Genomic DNA, 20,000 nt, shown 5'->3' with positions numbered 1-20,000 from the left:
TGTGTCGGGGTGTGTGTTTGTCTTGTTAGCAGGAAGCAGAGGAGAGTCTGGGACCCCTGCATTCCCTGCCCAGGGACACACACAGGTCCCAGCACCTGGACCAAATGTACACATGTACACACACACGCACACATACACAACCATACACACAAAGATGTAGATGCACACTCCAGATACACACAACTCACCACCTCTCTCTCTTTCATTCTCTCATTTTCTCCGTCTGTCACTCTCATACACACTTTCTGCCTGACACACACACTCAAACACACACACTCACACACACACACACACACACACACACACACTCACACACACACTGTGCATACAGATTGAGTACTAACAGCAGTCCCAGTGCGCTGCAGTAGCACTAAGCTTAATGTAGAGACATGGCCTGGAACACAAACACACTCACTGCAGAAGACAGAGCTTCCAGAGGTTTTCATGACTGAAAATATGAAGAGCAGATCCAAAACTGTGCAGAACAGTTTGCAGTTAAGATGTTGTGATTTTTTTAGTGTTCAGCAGTTTGACAGAATTATGAGCACGTTTCAAAATTCTGCTTGAGTAAAAGTGCAAAATGTACTTAAAGTCTTGGGCGTCCTGCATGTTCAGTACACACCAAGTAACACAAGTATGTCAGTTTCTAAAGGCCTTTTGTAGCCAGCTGAGAGTTTTCACTTCCTGTTTGAGGGATTTTCTGCTTTCTTTCTTGCAGAAGCTGTGTCTAGTTTCTTGGACCGTTTTACATGCACTTTTTTGCGCTTTTGAGGTCCATCCACAGTTTAGTTTGGGGGAACATGAGGGCCATGGCAGAACCTTCAGCTTGCACCTCTTGAGGTGGTCGGTTGTGGATTTTGAGGGCGTTTCAGATCATTGTTCTATTTGCTCAAGTGCATGTGTGTGTTCCGAATCGTTACCTGTTAAACAGAGAACAGGCAGGTGCATACTGCGTGTGTGTGTGTGTGTGTTGGTGTGTGTGTTGGTGGACTGACCACATGGACCACGAAACCATTGACGTGTGAAGGGGTGTGTGTGTTTAAATGGGACGACTGATGTTGAAGGGTCAAGTAGTGTGAAAGAAATCTATCTCATTGTCAAGGACACCTTTAATTACAGCAGCAGGGGATCCTGTGTGTGTGTGTGTGTGTGTGTGTGTGTGTGTGTGTGTGTGTGTGTGTGTGTGTGTGTGTGTGTGTGTGTGTGTGTGTGTGTGTGTGTGTGTGTGTGTGTGTGATGGTCGAGATGGTAGCTGCTGATTAATGAAACACATTTCGTGATGAAACAATCTTTTTTTGACTTCTATGATCTGTGCTGTAATTTTACTGTACTGCTTTGACATGATAACAGTAATTTCCTGTTTTTAATCTTATTAATCGTTCTGCTGTGCTGTGAGTTAACACTACTTTTTATATTTTTTTGTCAATCTAAATTCTTTTAGTAAATTGTAAAATGAGGAAAACTTGATTTTTGGACTTGCGTGTTTTTACCAAACTCTGTTGTCTGACACTATTATAATCTCTCTATAATCTTGTCTTTAATGAATCAAAGCATTGGAAAGATTTTCTCCTCTTCTAAGTGTGAGAGAAAGGATTTTTGTGATGACAGATGGTGTGAAGGGAATAATTTTGTCTCTGGTTGAGAAACGGATCTTCTCATCTCATATTTAGGAAAGGTTATAAAAAAAGGATTTGCCCTGGATTTTTATTGAGACTCGAGTGGAAAAGGCTGGAGAACGTACACAGAACGCAAGCTGGACACGGTTCACGAGCGTGCCGGCACGTAACCGTGACGACGTCAAAACGACTTGAGGGCAGACAAAGAAAAGGGACAGAAAAGAACAAAAAGGCTCACGTTTCCTCACATGACATCGAAGGGATGGTGTCCTATTTGTCCAGTGTAGTAATAATGCTTAGTATGGAGTCACATGACGTTGAAGCTAATGAAAAAAACTGCAAATATTATCCATTCGAAAATTACGTGAAATAAATTCATTACATATAGGCAATCAAAAAAAGGTATGCTCGAGATCAATTTTGGATCATTTTTATATCATAGTTTTCACTAATATGGGCCAGTCAGCAACATAAAAACATTGAAAGTAAGGTTGGTTGTGTGTCACTCAAACAGTAACTTGTTGATGGTGCCTACTGATGCCCCTGTGGTTGAGCACAAGGGCTCGAGTCGAGCTAACATCCTCTTACACTGGCTGACACTGAGTCAGGAGATGCTGTTCGATCCAGAATGAATCTTTGTCGAATATCCGCCTTCAAAGCAAATTTCTGCTTCCTAAAATGAGTTGTCACGTCCTGGTGCTCCAGAGGAAGCCTTATGAAACTTAACCTGACCTAGCTTTCATTACAAACACGCATTTGTTTGCCTCACGAGTAACAGCACCTCACTGATTACCTTGATCTTGCAGAAACTTGGGCAGTTGATGATGAAAGGCACAGTAATTTTGGGAAATCCCAGTGATGACATGTTTAGTGCTCATAACTGCGTTTCCATCAGCTGCGTGAACCCCGTGGTGAAGACTCTCCTCTTCTTCTCAAACTGACCTCAGCAAAGTTTTTCTGACAGCAGGTGGCAAAAATGATTTATTAACTTGCTTTGCCATTATGCACCAAGCTAGTTCAGAGTGTCAAGATCCTAACGAGCTAATCATCGAATTACAAGAACCCTCCCCAAAATCTTGCCTGTACAGGATAAAAGAAGTCCGCGCCTCCTACACGTTGGTCTTCATATGAGCAGTTGTTGCTCTGAGTGTGTACAAACGTCTCTGCATGTCTCCCTAATGCGCTCTTTTTTGTCTCCACTCTCCTCCTCTGAGCTCCTCCTCTCACTCCCTCCCCTCCCTTTCTCTTCTCTGCAGGAGGAGCTGGAGGTTGGGGGGTTTATGAGTTGGCAGTCCAACTGCTGAAAGGGTGGACACCTATGGGGACCCTCACAGCAGCACACTGACACATGCGCATATGTGCACACATTCACACACACACATGCACATGCACACATACATGCACACACCGCATACCCAGAGCCAGAGCCCAGGGAGTGTGTGCAGAGAGCAGCTGTAAGGCCGGTGGAGTCGTACTGTAGTTCTTTGTTCGGCCCTGGCTCGTCTCCACCGACACCCTCTCCTTCTCGCTCTCTGTTATTCTTTCAGTTTTTCGCTAGCTGTCTTTCCCTCCTCCTCACAAGTCTTTGACTTTTAACCTGTGCTAGAATGTTTGTCCTTCACTGTTTTTGGCTCTATTCTTGTTTGTCTTTGCATGTTTTATGGCTCCTTCTCACAGCGTCTCTAAAAAGTCTTTAACAATTTCAAACAATGTAAATTGATGTATTTCGCAAATTGCTTTCACGCAATGCTGATTCAGCGTTCATACCCGGTTCATGAAAGCTTTTATTGGTCAACACCCAGTGTCAGACTGGAAGAAGAAGCGGGGAGTTAATGTAAGCCGTGAAGGCTGAAAAGCCAGAGGAGAGCGCCACCTACAGACACTCAAACGCATGTGTTTGATTGACGTGAAATACAGCGCAAAACCCTCCTGCAACAACTGCGCGTCCTTAATGATCATCAAAATAAGAAGTTTTGGAATACCAAAGGGTTGAACATATCGCAGTCTGCCTTCTTTCAGTCTCTATGTTCAGTCTGTTACACACACATGTCCAAAGTCCACACAGAGAGACAGACGGACGGACAGACAAAGAGAGGAGAGAGACAGGTGGATTACAGAGAGAGGCATGTATTTCTGCTTCATACAGTCAACACTTGGCAGATAATGGAGACCAAGCTGCTTTTTGTCTGCTTGTAACTTGTTGTGACTCCCCCCATGCTGTGTGTGTGCGTGCATGTGTGCGTGTGTGTGTGTGCTGGCCTGTCTCTCGGTGTCTTTTATGCTGGTGTGGGTGCATTCTTGGGCATAACACACATATCAGTGGTGTGTATATTGCCTTGTGTCCGTGTGTCTTGGTGTGTCATGCCGCTTTGTGAAGTGAGGGAATGAAAGGAATCATCTTCTGTCGACGCGGCGTTCAGGCTAATTACAGCAGCTTAAGTGCTTTACCCACGGTCATCACACACTGTCAAAACACACCACTGAGCACTCCAGCTTGTGCGTTTTAATTCTTAAAGACCACGATGGCTCGCTTTTAACCAGCTCAGCTGTACTTCAGTGCTGCGTTCGTGCATGCGTGTGTGCGTGCGCAGATGCATGCACACATTTGTAAATACTCCACTCGTCTGTGGGAGGGGTTGGAAGGCACTCGATGCTCAGTTGTGGGTGTTTTGTTTTACAGTCCCGTCATTTAAATGTCTCTTCCTGCTCGGTTTGCTTATTTCTCGCCCTCTCTTTCTCTCTGTACACCAAAACTACATGAAGGCGGAAGAAAATATGAAACATGAATATTCATGTGTTCATCTCTGTCATGTATAGATTCTATTTCAAAACATGTTTATGTGCAGGTTTGCGTTTATGTGCACACTCCTCTGTGAGTGGATAAATGAGTGTGTGTGTGTACCTGTGCACTGAGGGTTTGTGGGTGGAGTGTGTGTTTACGTGCTCCCAGGCCACTTTTAACGCTTAGCGAGCTGGAACTAATTTGCTAATTGAATTTTTACTTGGGAAGAAATGACATTGAAAGAGAGGGAGAAACGAGGGATGAAGAGATATGCTGGGAAAAATGTTTCGAGTAGAGAGGGGGAGAGAGATCAATATGTTGGTGTGGCATGACTGTGGTCACACAGAAGTGTGTGTGTGTGTGTGTGTGTGTGTGTGTGTCTCTGCTGGGTGGCTGACAGGCAGCTGTGAATGCCTGCTGGTAGATTATAAAGAAGCCTGGCATCTCCTAGAACGCACTTTAGCTGCAGTTCCCCGTAAAGGAAGTGGAAGGGTGGAGCAGAGAGAGCAGAGACGAAGGGAAAGACGAAGAATGGAAAAACACGAAGCTGCAGTTCTCACTGGTCAACTTACTGAAGCTCTTTTTAACGTGTTGTTTTTATTTATCTGCTTCCAGCAGGTTTGGTTGTTAGCAGATATTAAGATGGTTATGGGTAGTTATCTTTATCACACAGATACCAGAAATTTCAAAAATGTGCCGACAGAGAGAAAAAAGTGTATGGAGTTATCAAGAGCAGTAAAATAGAGGACGTGTGTGACACGAGACACAGATAACAGATGAGTTAATGGACAAAGAGGAAAAGCTTGTGTGGGGAGAAGACCCCGGGTAAAGGCTCCATGGGAACAGCAGAAGGGGGAGTTCAGTCAGTGAAGGAGGTGAGAGAGGGGGCTGTGATGAGGAGGTCTTGGGTTGAGCCATTAGGGGAGTCATGTCAGTATCAGCTGCCTCTCTCCATATTTTCCCACTGCCCCCCCGGGCTGCTGACCACAGTTTTCTAAGATTGCTATAAATCTTGCAAACAAAAGAGCGCTGATGTCTTTCTTCTGGAGTAAGGTCTTGTCTTCCTCAGAGCAGTCTTTTTTGGGGGATGTCCAGTCGATACAATGAGATGTACACAGTAAATAAAAATATGTTTTTGCAGTGTTTTTTGTTTCATGCATATTTTTGACATTTGACCCGGCTCACTTGAAAAACACACACGCTGCAGCTTTAGTTTGGAAGCCATACATACATTACAAACACATAATGACACACCGCACACACACAGCGATGGCGTGCATCATAACCAGCACCGTGTTCTGTGTCATCAAATTCACGTCGTTCTGCCAGCCTGTGGTTTAAGATGCTGCTTCATAAAGTGACACAAACAGTGGTGAACAAACGCTTTAGTTCACCTGTTGAAACGATTATTCTCCTCTGCCTCTGAGACCGTTTGAAGCCTTTTTAACAGAAGCTCAGGTGAATTGACCTGCATGTTCAGTGGTTACGATGCTGTTGACAAACTGTCTTCGGTCATGTATGTTTAATCTTTTTTATGTGGACTCCAGATATACAAAAATATTACAGGTGGTGATTGTTATTCTATGAAACTCCATTTTTCTCGACCTGTTTTGCCTTAACCTCAGTCTTCCCTCCATAACTCACTGTCCTCTCTCTCAGTGCTCCTCCTCATCTCTCCTCCCCAGCCTCCCTCCCAGGAAGAGCAGATCCCTCCTTTCCTTGGTAGGAGTGGAGGGAGGAGTTGCAGGTCTTCCATCGTCCAGTCCTCCCTCCCTCACTCGTTTCCTCTCCGTTGTCTTTCACACTGCCTCCTCTCTTCTAGTCACTCTCTTCTTTTCCTCTTTCTTCCTTAATTTTCCACCATGCTACCCATTTATCCTCTTGTTCCTGCTTTTCATCTGCCTTTTCACTCAGACAGTAGACAGCCAGGGTCTCCTGTTTCATCCTCCTTTTACCTTTTCTATCTCCCGCTCTCTCTGTCATCTCCTCTGTTCCTCTCTCTGCTTTCCCCTCCTCAGTTATTGTCCCTGGTCACCATCATGTTCGTACCTTCGGACCCTCCACCTCCTCACCCGTCTTCCTCTGCTCTCTCCTCTCCCTCTGTAGGCTCAGTGCCATACCTCTGCCCACATCCTTCCATTTCTGCACTTTTGTTTTGAGGGAGCGGGCGGTCGGACAGTCATTAGGATGTCTTTCCTCTGTTCTTTCACTCCTCTCTTTATACGCTGTCTCTCTGCTGCTTTTACCTGCCACTTTTTAAGCAGTATCCCTTCCCAAATGAAAGCCTTGTTTGAGGAAAAGGTGTTCAAATGAAAGGGAAAGAACAGCAAAGGAGAAGTTCAGCAGGAGAGAAATCATGCAGAGGGCGTCGCTGGGGAGCAGGAGTGCATACCGTGCACTCACACCATTATAAGCCAGAATCTGGCTCCCAACCAATTTCACTGGACATCCGTGAAGGCAAAGCAACAATTAAATGACAACAGTGTGGTGAAAGATAAAAGCAAACGTAAATAAAATCTATTCCCTTATCCCATGTCCCCCTGTACTTTAGTTACTACGTTATGTGTCATATGCACAGGTTCATGTGGACGTCAAAACTCATTTTGACAGCCTGCAGTGTTCAAGACATGCAAAATCATTATAAACATAAAGCTTCCTAAATGCTAGATGTTGGAATGAAATGCTTTGTAATGATCAGTGTGTGACATGGGAACGTAGTGAGGAGGAGGCAGCCAGGGTGAAAGTGCAAGGACGTGACCGGATGTGAATCAGTGACGTGTGGTCGGGGGAGGCAGCGTCTCACCTGTTAAAATATAATTAAAAAAACTTGTTGTGGTTTATAAATTCATTAAGAGGAGGAAATTCGGACTTAAGCTCATGACTGTTCTATAAATTCATTTTTCTGTATGATTTCAATGTTTCTATGTTCAAAATCGCTAAATTCACGCATTTCCTGTTGAAATACGTGGGAGAAGGGCGAGGTGAGGCAGCGCTGAGCTGTGCCTCACACACTGACTGACGCAGGAAGCTGGCTGAAAATGCTCCGGGTGAGGCAGACAGTACCGTGCTGCACTGATAGGTGGCAGTGCTGAGCTCCATCAGCGTGATGCACGTCGCTGCGTGCTCTCCTACGCAGAGGGCGATAGTGAGTGTTCAGTTTTAATTAAAAAAAGAGATCAGCCATAAAAAACATTTAAATTTTAAAAAATCGAATTTGACCTTACATTAAATATTCTTTTGTTTTTCTTGCTATCGTATCATTGAACAGTGCGGAATTTACTAAAGCATAATTAAAAGCTTTTAAAACAACTAAATGTTTCAATTAAGGTCAAAATTGAAATATAAGCTTCTGTTTGGGTTCATATATTTTCACCAGTCATGAACCTCACCGCACGTCACTGATGTGAATACTGATGCACAAATTTTCATTCGTGTTATGCATCATGTGTCAGAGGCGCGTCTGTTAAGTCCAGAACACGTGAGTGGTGTAACGGTGTGTCAGTGATGATGTGCCGCTGATTTTATGACTGTGGACGAAGGGTGACAGACACTGTCCCTGCCAATATCCATTAACTCCTGAACTGTCCTTAGTAATAATTTTAATCAAAAAATTAAATGCATTGTGTCAGTGAAGGTTCTCACAAGTGTAAGAGTGTGTGTGTGTGTGTGTGTGTGTGTGTGTGTGTGTGTGTGTGTGTGTGTGTGTGTGTTCACATTGTGGGAATTTTAGGGTGAACACTTGGATTAGGGTTAAGGCACTTAAAGGCCAGATGCAACCCAGTCTTGAAGCTGCATCGACACAGGTGGAGCGGCAGGTGGAGAGACACAGGTGACACAGGTGACGTCCAATAATGACTCGTAGTGACAAATGTTAGGCTTATGATGTCCTGTACAACAATGGCTCATCAGTGTGTGTTTCAAATGAGCCTTGAATGGGCGCATGTTGTGGACTGACGTCATGTCCACACCAATGTCAAAGTCAAACCGACGTCCTCGAGCTGGACAGGCTGCGCCACTCTCCGAAACCCCGGAAATTACATCATGGCTCCAGAAAATGGAAAAAATCTAACGTTTATCACAATCTAAAGTGTGCTGAGAGCACGTCTGGCTGGCTGATGCTGCTTTGATCACACTCGCTGAACAGCTGACACCTTTACAGGGCGTCATTTTACACGGAGAGCAATGGCTTATTTTTGGTTCAGTACATATTGATAATATTTTTAACGTGGGTGTGTGTGCAGTCGTGTGTCTGTGCATGCGTGTGTGTGTGTGAGAGAGAGAAAGAGGGAGAGTGAATGTGTGATGAGAAGAATGAACTCACACTCTCTCGTCCGGTCTCTTCCATCCTTCAGAGCATGCATCCCTCTCCCCGAGCATTTACCCATCTCTCCTACAGTCTTTCCTCGCTCGATCCCGCTCTCTGTCAGCTGATGGATGGATAACCCATGTGTGGTACTGAGGCAGTTTTCCCTTAGCTACACAAACACACTGGTGCTGGTGTGTTTCTCTCCCTCTCTGTCACACAGTGTGTGTGTGTGTGTGTGTGTGTGTGTGTGTGTGTGTGTGTGTGTATGTATGTAATAGTTGTGTTAGCATGCTGTGCTGGTGCATCCAGGCTGCTGTGGATTAAACAGACTTTTCTGTCTCCTGCCTCTGAAATACACCCACACAGTCGTACTGTACACACAAAAGGGAAAAAACCCAGTGGAAAACACATAGAAGAAATAAGCTAACTCACATGGGACTGCTCACACGCACACACACACACACACACACACACACACACAATTTGAAGCGCAGCCCACCTGCACCCACAAAATGGACAAACACACTCCCACAGCCATTTATACAAACACTGTAATGTCCAACATGAATGAGCACTCTCGCCCATAAACAGCACACACACACACACACACACACACACACACACACACACACACACGCACACACACACATTCCTCAGTTTATTGGTGCTCATCTCCTGGTGTGGACGGTGTGTGACTGAAGAGTTATAGGCCAGACACAGAGAGATGGAAGAATGCACCCCTACTATGTTTTGAATGGATCTGCCCCACCCGCCCCGAGGGGGCCCTTCATTGCTCCTTCACCTCTGCGTCTCTCCCCCCTCCTCAGTGTCTCTTCGTTTGCCATTTAATTTCTCTTTTGCTTGTTTCTCTGGCAGCTTTCACACTTTATTCACTCCCCCTCATAATTTTTCTACGTACGTTCCTCGTGTTGCTTTTCATCTTCTGACTGTATTTTTTCATTTACCTGTTTCACACAGGAGGCTGAGCTCTGGGGGTCTTCCTCTGCCTTATACAGTATGTGTTAGCGTGTTAGCATCGCAGCAGCTCTATGGAGCTGGGCAACAGGGACCAGGCCCCTGCTTTGTTGACTTGGAAACCCTGTTTGCATTTCAGGAATAGTTTTACAGTCTGTAAGTGGAAGAAGATAGTTAAAGATGAAGTGCTCTAACAATAATCACTAGAGTAGAATAGAGATTTTATTTTGTGTGGTTAACAATAACATCATTTAAAATCACTTTTGGGATAAGCAGAATTTTGTGGCCTGTGTGTGAAATGCTTGTTTCTGCAAAAAGAATGCAAAAACAGATGGTGAGGTGATGACAGGCTTTTATTAGCGGCAGAAGTAATGTTTCAGCCAAGTTAGACTGTGCTGTTAGGCACAGATATGCCCTCATCCAGAGTTTTTAACAACACATGCCCTCTGGTAGGGTGATGTAGAAGAAGTTGCAGTTTGCCTTGAGATCATTGTTCTTGTATCATACGCCTGTGGGGGCCAAAACCTGCTTCACTGTGAAGCAGCTGGTGATGAATTCTCCTGCTGTTGACTCACTAAGATGATGGAAATTCTAAATCAAGTGTTTGGTCAGTGGTGTTTGTGATTTATTTTATTGTTGCCTTCCAGTAAGCCAGTGGCTTTACTGGCTGGTGACTAATCATTTAGACAAGTGCGCGTAGAAACAGCAGCAGAAGCTGAGGTGATTAAACAACATTACCTCAGCTTTTCACCACACATTCATATCGCTGTCATGCCCTTTGTCTGCATTTCATCGTCTCCCTCTCTGTCTCGTTACATCTCTTCACCCTTTCCCCCTCTCATCCGAACACTCTCCTCCTTTACGCCCGTCATTTCTCTTTCTCCGTCTCTCCAGCTGCACGGCATTAGGAAAATGAATGAATTAATAAACCGAATGTGCACACACTGACATGACCACACGCACACAGCAGTGCTGACAGACAGATGGAGTGGGCGAGTGTTTTGCCGTCATTAAGTGGGAAACACCAGCTCTCAATCATCATGAACTGTGTGTGAGTTATGGAGAGATATCTGTAGTCTGTGTGTGTGTACGGGTGCCACCCATGTTTACCAAATGTCTCCTTAACATTTTCCTCTGTGTGTGTGTGTGTGTGTGTGTGTGTGTGTGTGTGTGTGTGTGTGTGTGTGTGATTGAACAGGCCGCTTTTCATCAGCTTGTATTAAATGCAGACAGACAGGTGAAGACACATGCATGTATCAAGCCTCCAGTTACTGTCTGCTATGTGTGTGGTCATTGGCACATACACTTAGAAGTGTGCATGTGCCAATACGTGTGTGTGTGTGTGTGCACGCGCTTCTCGGGGGGTGCAGAAGAGGAAGAGGAGTGGAGTGAGTGATATTTGACAGCTGATCAAAGAGAGGAGTGAGGAGCAAGGAGCTCTGAAAGGAAGTCTCCATGGGCATCCTGGGAGGTACGAGCAGGACAGGGGTGGGGCTCCAGGGGGGCAATTGATGGAATAGAGAGGGGTGAGTCAGACAAGAGAGCGGGAAAAGATACAGTGGTGGTATGTGAGTGATGGTGGGGGGTAGCGAGAGATGGAGGGGGAGGAGGAAGGAGGAAGGAGCAGAACAAAGGAGGCAAGATGATGAGAGGAGCCTTTAGTGCAGTTGGATGGAGAAGGTAAGCAAGAAGGAGCAGTCAGGACGAAGTGGGAAAAGAAGGATGGAAGTGAAAGAGGAGAGCGAAGGTGGAGCAACAGAGGAGGAGGGTGTGAAGAGGAAATGGAAAACAAGGTGGAAGAGGACAGAGGAGGGTGGCCTGGCACCCTGCTGCTTATCCTTGAACACTCTGAGGAGGTCTTTCTTTCCATCTCTTCCCTCTTTCTTTTCCTCCTCCACACACACAGAAACCCACACACAGAGTGCCCGACTGGCTCACAAGGGTGCTGTTGCAATTAAACCGACACAGCGTGAGCCCAGATTGAGAGACAGAGAGTGGAGAGAGGACTCCACGCTGCATGAACACTACCCCTGGAAGACAGAGATGAGGAGGGAGAGACGAGGGAGGGAGGGAGAGACGAGGGAGGGAGGGAGGGATGGGTACAGAGAGGACAGAGGTGGAGAGAACGCAGGAAAAATATAGGAGTACCAATCATGCCAATTGTACTAAAAATATACATTATAGAGAATTGTACCTCGTTCCAGTAACAGACAAAATTTAAATTTTTTGTCTTAACTTCACTGCAAAATCATACATTCATCAGTCATTCATTTGAAATTAATATCAGACATTCAACCCACTGTACTGTTGAAGTATCCACACTGTAGATCTTCAGTGTTACATCGCTCTTTTCTCAGGTTCCCTGTTGCTATGTTCTTTAAGTACTTGTGTGTACTTGTGTTGTTTCCAAAAGACCTTGTAAGCTAAAATGGAATCAAGGTGTTGCAGAGAACGGTTGCGGTGTGTTTTGTCGTTTTTGCCCCATTACTGCGACACAGCACCATCACCTTTCCTGCTGTGATTGGTTCTTTAATTAGCTCCTAACAAGAGCCTTCAGGAAGCCAGTGCGCTGATTGGATGTGTTATCATTATTAATTAGCTCAATTAAGTCATTAGGAGGGTCTTCAGCCCCATTTCCTGGGGCCACACAGGTAGTGCTCGCTTCCCTTGTGCACTTATGTGTGATTAAAGAAAGATGGGAGAAGGGGAAGGCATTTCTATTTCTATTTAGAAATCAAGTCATTTCCTCAGCAGTGGATGTTTACAGTGATGATGTTTTCATTGCATCTTCCCATTTATTATCCACACATCCGCACGAGCAGCCTCTCCACACGGACGCCACGCACTCACAAACATCTTCAGCCTGTATGAAGTCACTGCATTGCCTAAAATTTGTGAGACTGTCTGAATTTGGTTGTTTATTGGTGACATAGACTTTGGTGACATGGACTTATTTTTGTTTGTGTGTATGTGTCTCTGATGTCTCTGTATGTCTCTGAGGTGTCCAGGTGTGATACGACCTGCAGTGGTAAAAAAAAAAACACATCTGGAAGAGAGAGCATTCAATACCCAGATGTACACCCCCCCCCCCAACACACACACACACACACACACACACACACACACACACACACACACACACACACACACACACACACTTTGTGGTAAAATGATAGGCTTTTACTCTTTCGTGTGTGTCTGTGTGTGTCTCTGTGTGTGTCTGAGTGTCCAGACATCAGCTGTGTCTGCCAGGTGTATTTGTACAGAAGTTGACAGATGTTATTTTGATGTTAATGAATGTTGAGAGTGACAAAGGACAAAGAGAACAGACAACAATGAAATGACAGTACAGCACACACACACACACACACACACACACACACACACACACACACACACGGTCTCTGCTATGAAGTCAGCCATGAGACAATGTTTGGTCAAGCATGGTTGGGTGGAGAGGCAATTAGTAAAGGCTTTGTACGTACGGCTGGGGTAGATGGTGTGCTTCCAACTCCAGCTGTTGTGTACTTACAAATTAGTCAATTATTTTCACTTGTGTGTGTGTGTGTGTGTGTGTGTGTGTGCATGCATTCCAGTTAATGCAAATATGTGTTGTTCACATCAAACCATAATCGCTAACACCACTGCATTGAACAAAGGACCTAAGTATCACCTCCCTGAGCAGTAGGCACACAGATGTTGGCCACATCAGCTCGACAGAGTGAGCTGATTGTTGGCTGTTTCTCAACCTGTTTGCTTTTCATGTGATGCAGACAGAGCAGGTTAGTTCAGTCATGCTCTGCAGAGGCTAACGGTGCAGAAGAGAAATGCATGATTACATGTTCCAATATGTACATGTAAAGGCGCACAGAAATGTCCTCTGTCGGTTTTCTGTCCATTTTGGGCTGATGAGGTCATTTTGAAGCTGGTGTTTGAGAAAGCTAACTCCCCTCATATAGCTGTTTTAAAGCTTAAATAACCTGAAATAATTGCCGCGTCTGTTGTTTAAAAGAGCATTGTACAACACATAAAAGACTAAGTTTGTTTTTTTTGAGACACTGGAAATAAAAAAATGTTGTATTTTATTTTTATATGATTGATAATTGATTAATCACAGTGATGACAAAATATTCATTAGTTGCAGCTCTAATAGTCACACTTTAAATAAAGAGTTTTGTTTCATTATCAAGTAATTATTATGTTCTAATATTTTGTCAGACCAAACCTGTTCGAGGCTGATCTGCAGTGAGTGAATGAGAGTGAGACGTTACATGAACAAGACTGAACTGTCTGTCTGCTTGTCCTCCAATGCCTACATGGAAATACATGATGCTTCCCAGCATCAGATAGTGTGGTCCTTACTGTGGACATCGAATAGTGACTATAGAGAAACAAGCAACTGGTAATGATGAAGAGTCCACTGAAACCATGAACAGCAGCTTTTACCCACCCCGACCATCAGACATTGATCACCTTAAAAAGACAGTGGGATGAAGATTAGATTACCCAATGCAAACTGCAATCTATGAGATTTTCAGAGACATCTAGATCAGAGGGAGCCCTTTGCTATCACAGGCCATTACAAGTCTTATAACATCGTTCAAGTGCCTTACCAAATTGTTTTTGAATTGTCTTTGTAAGAGTCAGTTTTGAAAAGAACTGCTCACGATGATAGGTCGTTGCTTTGCGACTCAATGTTTTCCTGTTGAAGGCTGACAGGCACATCAGCTGGTTCAACATTAAATCATCTAAAAAAAAAATGTTCAGTCTCTTTGTTTTTACTTTTCAAGGCCTGATACCTCTCACCAAATGCCGGAGGATGTTTCCACACTCGCCAGCATCTTCAGACGTCATCGTAGGTGTTTGTAGAGTAGGAGCACGCAGTGTTTTCTCTTTCCAGTTGCACTTGAAACAGCTTTATTAATGCCCCTTCGAATAATTTGAGCTTGAGGTCCAGCTCTGAGAGGAATGTGAGAGACACTTGCTGTCAGAGTTTTCGCGTCAGGTTTTCCTTCATCTCTGAATTATTCCTGACAAACTGACACTGAGACAGTTTTACTTTGTCTGGGGCTAACAGCTCTGCAGGAGCAGCAAGGCTGTCCTTCACAAAGGAGGTTTCAGCCTCTTTAGCCCACTCACAACAAATCTTACCTGCATTACACGGTCTGAAAGCTGCTTGTCAGGCACCCAAACTCCACTCCAGATTGTTTTTTTTATTTGCAACTCATCCAGTTTAGCATGTCTCAGGCCGTAATGGTGCTCTGTGAGTGCTTCACTGAGGCACACTGGTTGGCCTTTACTTCTGCATCTACTGAAATATTCTTGCCATTTGCTGTGACCAGTACATGTTGCCCACAGGAACCACTTGGAAAGTATTTTTTAGTGTATAACTTTATGTACTTTTGTCACTTAAAAAAGTAATTGCTGTCTGGGGATTTGTTTTTTTGTATCTACGAACTGCCTTGCAAAGTGGATCAAACCATCTCGCAGGCCATATATGGCCTGGAGGCCAGAGGTTTTCCACCCCTGGTCTAGACTATAATCTGATACACTTCACAGTAAGTATAGAAAAAGTCATAGACAACATCAGGGAACACCACACAATTAAATTTCCACATTCACAGGCTCCACTAGAGTCTACTAGATCCTGAAAAAACATCCAAGACAAACCAGTTTCTGCCAAGTGGTTCATGCATGAAACTCATGATGTCAATAAAAAAACGTACTGTCAAAAAGAGAGAGAGAGAGAGAGAGAGAGATGCAGAGTAGCTGTGGAGAAAGAAGAGAGTGTGATGGAGAGAGGAGAGCACCACAGAGACAATGAAACAATGCCCTCTAACCAATGCGCTGACATCTCTTTGTTGGAAGTGTGTGTGCGTATGAGCATTTATTAATATTGATTCAGCATCCTGGCAGGTGGTCTTTGAATCTCACTTCCCCTTCTTAAGCCTCTCGGGACACATTGTAGATACACACACATTAACACACAAGAAGCGGTGTCAGATGTAATGATAATAAAGGTAATGCCGTGACCTGAAGCCTTGACAGAGACAGAATGGCCGTGGATGAAACATCGTGACTGTCGGAGGTTTTTGTGGATAGAAACGCGTCTGTGCGTTCTTGCATGTCTGGCTGTTTGTGAAACTGAGACAGAGCTGATGAGTGAGAGAAGAGCCTAAGTGTGATTCCCAGCGGCGGCTTTGCTCTGCATGTGAACTCTCTTAAGTAGACTTGAGGACTGTTTAACTGAGCGCTTGTCTATGTGTGTGTATGGATGTGCATTTTCGTGTGCACGTCAGGCTGAATATTTAAGCCATACGCTGCTGCCGTATAGCCTCTATCAGCCTCTTCATGCTTATTAGCTGCAGAAGACAGATTCAAAGTATTATATAAACATTTGCTGTAGAGTACGTATAACAACACATGATAATTCAGTATTCCTTTATTAGTCTCGCAAGGGGAAATTCCAGTTTACAGCAGCACCAATAAAGTGGATATAGTGTAACAAGTGCATGCAAATTAAAACCAATAAGTATATACATAAGAGTGGAATAAAAAATGAACGCATCTTAAAAGATTATATATTATAAACATTAATAGATGTTCATATTGACACAAATTTTTCAATGGCCTTTTTTTTTTTTTTTTACTTCCATCCAAGCAAGAAAAACTTTCTGTTTCTTATTATGTTTTATAGAGACTGCAGTTTGCATTTTTGTAGTATTTAACAGAGCTCTCCAAATATATCTAACCCTTTTCTGGAATAAACCCCAAATTTACTGATTAAAATCAATGAAATGAAAAACAGTAATTTACAACTTCAAAAATGTTAAATCTGTGGTGCACGCCCTGCAATATATTAAAGTTTGCTTTCCCCGTCAAACTATCATTAATGAATTTCTGGTTCACTGGCACATTACCACCTGACCAAACAATGGCCTTCGCTCCTTTCAGCTCTGCTTTTGCTTGACTTTATTCGCCTGTTGCTAACTTTGCCTGTTTGCAGGTCGTGAACGTTGAATTGATCGTAGCTTTTGTCTGCGAACGGCTGCTCGCTGATGTCGTGTGCCGTAAAATGAGCTGAGCGGCAGTAAAGCTGTCCATACAGCTGAGGGACACCTCTCACATCACACATAGTCATTTAATCCATTTTTGATATAAAAAGTAGAATATTTGAGTTACACCTTCTTTATTGATGTATTTCGAAGTCAAACACGTATTTAACATAAGTGAATGTTCATTCGTGAATGTGAGTTTTTCTGCCTTCAGATATTTTTCTCTATTGTTTTTGTCTGTCTTATCTGTCAGTTGTTCTGCTGGTCTGCTTCTGCCTCTATCTTTTGGGATTCTCTTTATAAGTCTACACACATGCACGTACAGGCGCACAAATCTCCAGACACATGTATATTTGATTCTGCCTCAGAATAATTAATAACTTGTGTTCATTTATTTATTTGTTTGTATTTGACGCTGACAGAAGGGAGAAGTGTGTTTGTGTTTTTGTGTCGCTTGTGTGTGTTGGAACGTGAAGCTGTTATTGTTGTTCACATGCAGTACATTGAAAATACACATTACATTATACATTACATCACAGTGTATTGCCAGGGTTCGGTGTGAGTGTAGCTTCTGTCTCTGCAGCGAACAGTGCACATTTCTGCGTCTGACTAAAAGTTGTCGCTGACGATGTGAAAGCAAACAGATTGCTTTGTGTTGTAATATACCTTTTTGCTGCGTGTACATTTTTCTCTATATTCCTCATCTGCATCACATAAGTTCGAGTTGAATTTCGACGTCCCTCGGTGAACTCACTGTTGGATGCTCAGCTGGGTTTTACTCACAGGTCAAGAGATCAATAACTCTAACAATAGAAACAGTAAGAAAAAGCAGGTTTAGTATCTCTGTGGTGTCTTTGCTCTCTGCCTCTTTTTCCAGTGCGACTGTTGAAGGTACAAAATGACGAGTGCAGAAAAAGTCTTGCTCTTTAGGACTGGCACTAAACCCTGACAGTCACAGTTTTTTATAGTTTTAGATACCTGGTGCTGTGATGTTTCCTCAGGTAAAATCAGTTGTAGCTGTGCTGGAAATATCTCAAAGCCGTCTCTCATTATCTATGTTTCATCCACTATGAATAAGATCAAACCCGCCGGGTTTGATTAATTGTTGCTACGTAATCCACCAAAGCAAATATGAAGCTTCTGTTATTGTTATCAGAGTTTCTCTTTTCTAGTTTTTGTGTTGTGCTCAGCTTTCTGTCAATCACCTGAAATGAGGAGGAGACTAAATAATTCAACAGTAATTGAATGTAATCAGTTTATATTGGTGTGTAATCTTTGAATATCACGCAGCTGATCGCAGCTCAGAGCAGGTAGTTTGTTTCGGTCCTGGTGATTCAGCCGTGATTATGCTCCTCGTAAGCTTGATCATTACCTGGTCCACCCAGCAGGAGGTGTCTTATTACAACAATGTTACCTTGATTAGCAGCTCTTAGGACAGCGTGGACACACACGCACACACACAGGTGCTGACATTGGCAGTAATGTAGAGCCTTAATGCAGGTTGTATATGACAAGGGCTTCAGCGTTTGAGGTGTGTCCGCCCCCTGTTTTTACCTCAAAATGGAATAAATCGCCTTCAGTCGTGTGAATTACTGACATACAGTGAACTCACCTACTGACTACACCTATAAAGATAAATACTGAAAGAAAAAGAGGAACACGTGGGTTATTGAGCATGTTTTCTCTTTCTTCAAACAGTTGTAAAAGGTTTTCCTCTGTCCTGCTGGTTGGTTGACTTCCTCTCCATCCTCGTCCATCACGGTTCGTCTGCAGCTGGTTTCTGAAAACATGAAGACAGAATTTTTACAGTGAAAGATGTCGAGTCTCTCACTGTTGATAGTTGCTGTATGATTTGCCATTTTGTGCCTCTTCTATGCTCGCTCTGTGTTCTCATAGCCGTTATGTTTACAGCCAACAGGCATCCGCAATCTCTCTTGCTCACCCACCCACACACATACACAGTGTGTGGCTGAGGGAGGTCTCTAGCCATGGTTGCAGGTATCTGGCAGGCTTTTCCACATATGACCTCGCAGTGATTTACTGTCTTCATTAGCATGCTACTGCTCTGTGTGTGTATGTGTGTGTGTGTATAGACAATACACTTGTGCTTTAGGGAGGGTTACAGTTGGCTAGCTGGGTGTCTTTGTTGAAGTTGAGTGTGTTTTGGAAGTGTGCAAATTTTTGGAATGAAAAAAATATTGTTCCCTTTTCTGTTCTTCTCAGCCTGTACGCTGCTATTCTGGTCTGTTTCACCCTGTTTATTGTATTGTTTCTATGACCACAGTGTGGTACGGTTTGGCACGGCCTGGTATGGCACTGTGGTGTGTGTGTGTGTGAGAGAGAGAGAGAGAGAGAGAGAGAGAGAGAGAGAGAGAAGCACATGCAGGGTGGCTCAGTGGGGGATGTAGCTGGCCAGGGCAGGGGGCGAGGACAGACAGGCTGAACCAAGGTCACTCCTACTGTGTGTGTGTGTGTGTGTGTGCGTGTGTGTGTGTGTGTGTGTGTGTGCACGTCTGCGTCCACTTGTCCACCACAGTACAGCTGAGGATGTGTTGAGCTTCCGCTCTCACTCTTCTTTCTCTTTCTATGTAACTTATTTTTTTTTTATTTTCTTTCTTTCTTTACCTTTATTTTTTCATTCCATGAATATTTTGGCAGATGCAACACGAGGAGAAATGACTGTGTTGTAATTTGTGACAGAGAAGAAGAAGAAATGAAGAAACACTCGTGTATTAGTGCTGAAAACGATGAATAGACTTTGACTCTTCTCTGATGTGTCATAGGATAAATGTTTGGGCTTATCTCTCTCATCTCCGTCTGCTCTCGTATCGCTCTCTGTCTGTCGCTCCATAAATCGCTCTGTCTCTCTGGGTCCAGATGGGCAGTTTACAGGTTAACTGGTACAGCTGGAGCTGCATTATTAGCATCCTGCTGTGAGCTCTTATTGGCTCTGCTCCTCTCCTCTTTCCTGCTCCCTTCCTCCCTCCTCTTCCTCTGTCAGGCTTAGGTTTTGTGTTTTATGCTTTCGCAGTGATCTGTGGATGGACACAAAAGCCACACTATATTAGACTGCTGGTTGCATGTACGCACATAAGTATTTAACTTTTGTATTGCTTCAAATGCAGGTTCTCTTTGAGTTTTGTAGGATTTAATAGTAATGTCCAGAAATGTACATTTCATTTATTTATTTATTTATTTATTTATTATGTATTTTACTTTTTTCATTTTGGGCAAATTAGCAGAAAATGGTTGGAAATGGAAAAGAG

The 20,000-nt window shown here is 43.7% G+C and overlaps 1 protein-coding gene across 4 annotated transcripts in view; it reads left to right on the top strand.

Moving 5' to 3' along the window:
- Positions 1–20,000, top strand: part of znf423 (zinc finger protein 423) — a 163,046-nt gene that overhangs the window by 113,443 nt on the left and 29,603 nt on the right. The window contains exon 19 of one of the 4 annotated variants that reach the window (XM_070973119.1): positions 2,873–3,018. The exons of the other annotated variants lie outside the window; for them this stretch is intronic. Coding sequence (XP_070829220.1) covers positions 2,873–2,961 — 89 coding nt within the window. The 3' untranslated portion in view covers positions 2,962–3,018. Of the gene's footprint in view, positions 1–2,872; positions 3,019–20,000 lie in introns of those variants that run through there. 4 annotated transcript variants of the gene reach the window in all.

The sequence above is a fragment of the Chaetodon trifascialis genome, chromosome 10 (assembly GCF_039877785.1).
Source record: "Chaetodon trifascialis isolate fChaTrf1 chromosome 10, fChaTrf1.hap1, whole genome shotgun sequence".
In the NCBI taxonomy this organism is placed as follows: domain Eukaryota; kingdom Metazoa; phylum Chordata; class Actinopteri; order Chaetodontiformes; family Chaetodontidae; genus Chaetodon; species Chaetodon trifascialis.
Note: the sequence above shows the minus strand (reverse complement) of the source record. Positions and strands in the feature narration are given on the sequence as shown.